We start from the raw sequence: 4,045 nt of genomic DNA, 5'->3' as shown, positions 1-4,045 counted from the left end.
ATCTTCCTTCCTGCTCAGATCTGAAGCTCATTTCTACAGTTTGTTCTTTAACTGCTACAGAACAAAGGTCTCCAATCTTTATCAAACGTATTTAATAGAATTAGATCCCTACTGACCAAACTATGACATCAAACAGGAAGTAAATCATTTGGAGGTGGGAGGGATTTCAGAATTAACCAAAGTTATAAAATGTGTGAAATAAATGCTGGAGGAGCTGCAGAGATCCGCAGCTCAGGTGGAAGAATCTGCTTCCTGGACTAAACATATCGGACCTTTGAGAAGAAAAGGAGAGACGTTTAAAGGGAAGGAAAACTTTAAAGTCCTGGAGAACTTTGCTCTGTTTCAGAAAGTTAAAAAAATGTGAAAAAATCATTTAAGATTTCACTGAAAATCAAGAGCTTGACCTTAGAGCCAGATGTGAGGAAACATCTGTTCATCGGACCTCTGAGGATCACAGCCTCCAGAACAGACATGAAGAATTACACAGAAAAAAAATGGTTTATTTAAAATGTACAAAAGTTATTTACAGACAAACTTAAACGGATCGACTGAGAAAAGAGCAGAAATTCCTCAGAGATTCAGACAAAATCTACAGAACGACTTAAAAACCGCCTCTGCAGTCCTCTGGAGACGCATGGGGGACAGGGGGGAGGCATGGGGAGGAGGCACAGGGGGAGGAGGCATGGGGGAGGAGGCACGGGGGGAGGAGACAGAGGGAGGAGGCACGGGGGAGGAGGCACAAGGAGGAGACACAGGGGAGGAGGCAGAGGGAGGAGGCACGGGGGAGGAGGCACGGGAAGGAGGCACAAGGAGGAGGCACAGGAAGGAGGCACAGGGAGGAGACACGGGGGAGGAGGAGGCACAGGGAGGAGGCACAGGGAGGAGGAGGCACAGGGACGAGACACAGGGACGAGGAGGTACAGGGGGGAGGCATTAGGAGGAGATAAGGGGAGGCGGCATGGGGGAGGAGGAGGTACGGGGGGAGGCACTGGGAGGAGACACAGGGAGGAGGAGGCACAGGGAGGAGGCATTGGGAGGAGGTAGAGGGGGAAGGAGACAAGTAGAGGAGACAATGGGAGCACCCATGGGAGACTAGGGCCTCTATGGTTGGACCTCTGCAGATTTCAGATTCATGTCGATCCTTTAATCCAAACATCCCAGAATTGTTTGCGTTAGAAAAGCATTTAAATGTAAAGACGCCATTTTTAAACAGAGATTAAACTCTGGGTTTAATCCTGATGTTTGGAAATGAGCTCCAGTCACAGTTCATCCCGTTTCCATCATCCATCCCATCCGGACTGACCGAGTTCTGATCCTGACCCGCGGGCCGAGCCATGCGCTGGGAGGGAAACGGAACCGCAGCAGGATCTATCTCTGTATATCTACGCCACGGATCCCTTCCCCAGTACCTGTGTCCTCAGGCGCCCCCAGAAGGCACGGCGTGATCTGATGGGGGCGCCGTGCTGATACACCAGCAGCCCTGACCAGTGTACAGATACCCTGGGCTGTTAGAAAATATGGCTTTAAACATCAGGAAACCAGTTTTCCCGTTAAACACGATGAAGTCTGAGAGGAATAACAGGAGATCGTCGTGTTCCTGCAGACGGTTAAAGAACAACCAGTGCTTTCTTTGTTTTCCTGAAGGCGTCCTCGCTGTCGACATGGTAACAGGGGAATGAGGCGTTCGATGGCTCTCAGCTGATCATGTTGAGGAACTTGCTTTCTTCGGCCAAAGCAGTGAGCATAGAGTTCATGTCTCCGATGGCCATGTTCCCGATCCCCGCGGGGACGGACGTCAGGGTGACGGAGTTGCGAGGCGTGGTGAGACGGGAGGAGCTAGGGGAGAGGCTTTGCAGGAGGCCGGGGCTCAGCGTTCCAGACATCAGGCTAGAGTGATCGCCATCATCCAGCATGGTGTCAAAGTCTATCTGGGCGTGGTCTGCGGCTCCGGTTCGACCACTGGACGAGTCAACGGTACTGCTGGACACCTGGTTGACTCCTGGAGAGGCCAACGCAGCGGGGTGGCTGGCGGAGTCACTGGCACATGGCGATATGATGTCATCCACCCCATTGGACGACGGCTGGAACATGTGAATCTGTCCTGTGTAAAACACGGCGGCGTTCTGGGCGTCGGAGCCGTTATGCTCCGCCCCCTTGCTCTGCCTCTTTGGACTTGCCTCAGACGTGACGGCCATATCGCAGGGACTCGGATCTGTGACTCGGGGGTTTCGGCTGGGCGGGATGATGTCAGAGCCTGGCTGCTGTCGGCTAAAAGGCTTCGGCTCATTGGGCGGCCGGGGTTGGAACATTCCTCTGGTTCCATTTTGGACGCCATGCTGGGACTGCCTGAAGGGAAAGCTGTAGTTCTGAGGATCCGCCTGGTTTAGGGGGCAGTACCTGTCCATGGCGGTTCTGGTCTTGCCATGTTGCAGTTCAGCGTTTGCTGAGGCGTTGAGGGTGGGCTGCAAGTTTCCAGATCCTGAATAAAGACTTCCCTCCTGGCTGAAGTCCTGCTGATCGCTCATCTGCTCGGTAAAATAGACGCTGCTGCATTGTCTCTGCTGAAGGGAGGTATTCACTGGCCGCTGGTGGCCATTGTTCAAATAGCCCTGCATAGATAGATTCTGACTCATAGAGCCAACCTGCTGGTTGCCACTCAGGCTCTGAAGTGGCCCAGAGCCGTGCCTCTGCTGGATAACCGCCAGGTTTCCTCTAACCGGATGCTGCGGTGGTTTGGGAAGCTTTGCGGTGGTGTCCATCGTCCCTGAGCTCACTTCGTTCCATTGCACCGGCATGTTGTTCTTGTTCTCTGGCGGTGCTGGGAAAGGCTGCTGGGAGCCACCAGGGCCCCTCTGATAGGTCTGCATATCTTGACCAGACTGTGCCAGGCTGGAGTCCACCATGGCCATCCTCCTCTGCCCGTGAAAGTGCAGCGGGGGAGCCATGCTGGGCTGGGGGCCCAGACTCAGACTGTGGGGGTTATTGTTGTGACCCGTCGGACCAGAATTCTGTGACCTCAGGTACTGAACCACGTCATCTGGGAGCACGATTTCATCCTCAGCACTCGGTTCCCCGCCGGCCATCACCCCATCGACCGCCATGTTCTCCATGGCTACGTTTTCAGAAATGCTTGGGGGTCTTGGTGCAAACGGGTAGCGTTGGAGACTTCCGTCGGAGCGAGTGTAGCCCTGCGTAGCCATAGTCTGATGGTCAGCAGCTGAGGGGGGGTTCATGGGATTCACGTTGTTCATGCTACTGTAACGTTGGACCCTCAGGAGAGAAAGCGGTTCTAGCTGGGCACGGCGGACTGGGTCGCTGGCCCTACGTGGAAGGTTGGTCGGAACCTCATGGGGCATCAAGCCCAACGAGCCGTATCCATCACTGAACCTCCTGGGCTGCGTTCCAGGCGGCGGCTGAAGGAAGGGCGCCGCTGAGACTTCCTGGGAGTTGCCGTAGAGAGTCATCCTCGTCCTCAGGCTCATGCGGTCCACGTTAGGGAGAGGAGTGGGCGGAGCTCCGCCGATGGCAGCCGCGTACTTCGCTTTTAGCCGATAATGCTGGGCAGGCGTTAGGCTGAGAGGGCTCGGCACGCCTCCCCCACCCCCTCCAGGGACGCCACCCCCACAGTGACTGGCCTCGCTGGAGCGCCGAGACAGATCGGTGGAGATAGGATCGTACGAGTCAGCGGAACTGATGTTGTTGTGGCGGTTAGCGCCGAACTGGGACGTCTCACTGGAGCGACGGCTGGAGTAGCACGGCGATATTCCGGAGGATCGTCGGCTGAAGGTGTAGGCGGAGCTAAGGGTGCTGGTGGTGCTGTCACGCCGCTCGTTCAGCTGGTTTAGAAGAGTTACTTCAGTTGAAGACAGCTCTCCGGTTGGCTGGCCGGGATGCGAGCGGAAGTTACTCATCATGTTGGAGTTCTCCAGCAAGGAACCTAAAAAACAGGACAGAGAGGTGTGATTACAAGAGGAACCTTTAAAGTTCAGACATTTAGTTTGACATTTTCAGAGGGAACGTGACTCCTGAGACATGAGCTAGAAAC

The 4,045-nt window shown here is 54.8% G+C and overlaps 1 protein-coding gene across 1 annotated transcript in view; it reads right to left on the bottom strand.

Moving 5' to 3' along the window:
* Window positions 1-1,013: 1,013 nt before the first annotated feature.
* gli2 (GLI family zinc finger 2) overlaps window positions 1,014-4,045 on the bottom strand; it is a 59,921-nt gene continuing 56,889 nt past the window's right edge. Inside the window, exon 13 of the mRNA XM_015396545.1 lies at window positions 1,014-3,937. Within this exon, the coding sequence (XP_015252031.1) occupies window positions 1,695-3,937 (2,243 nt within the window). The 3' untranslated portion in view covers window positions 1,014-1,694. The remainder of the gene's footprint in view (window positions 3,938-4,045) is intronic.

Source organism: Cyprinodon variegatus, unplaced genomic scaffold (genome assembly GCF_000732505.1).
Source record: "Cyprinodon variegatus isolate N-32 unplaced genomic scaffold, C_variegatus-1.0 Scaffold804, whole genome shotgun sequence".
NCBI classification, from domain to species: Eukaryota; Metazoa; Chordata; class Actinopteri; order Cyprinodontiformes; family Cyprinodontidae; genus Cyprinodon; species Cyprinodon variegatus.
This window is presented reverse-complemented; position numbering and strand designations above follow the sequence as displayed.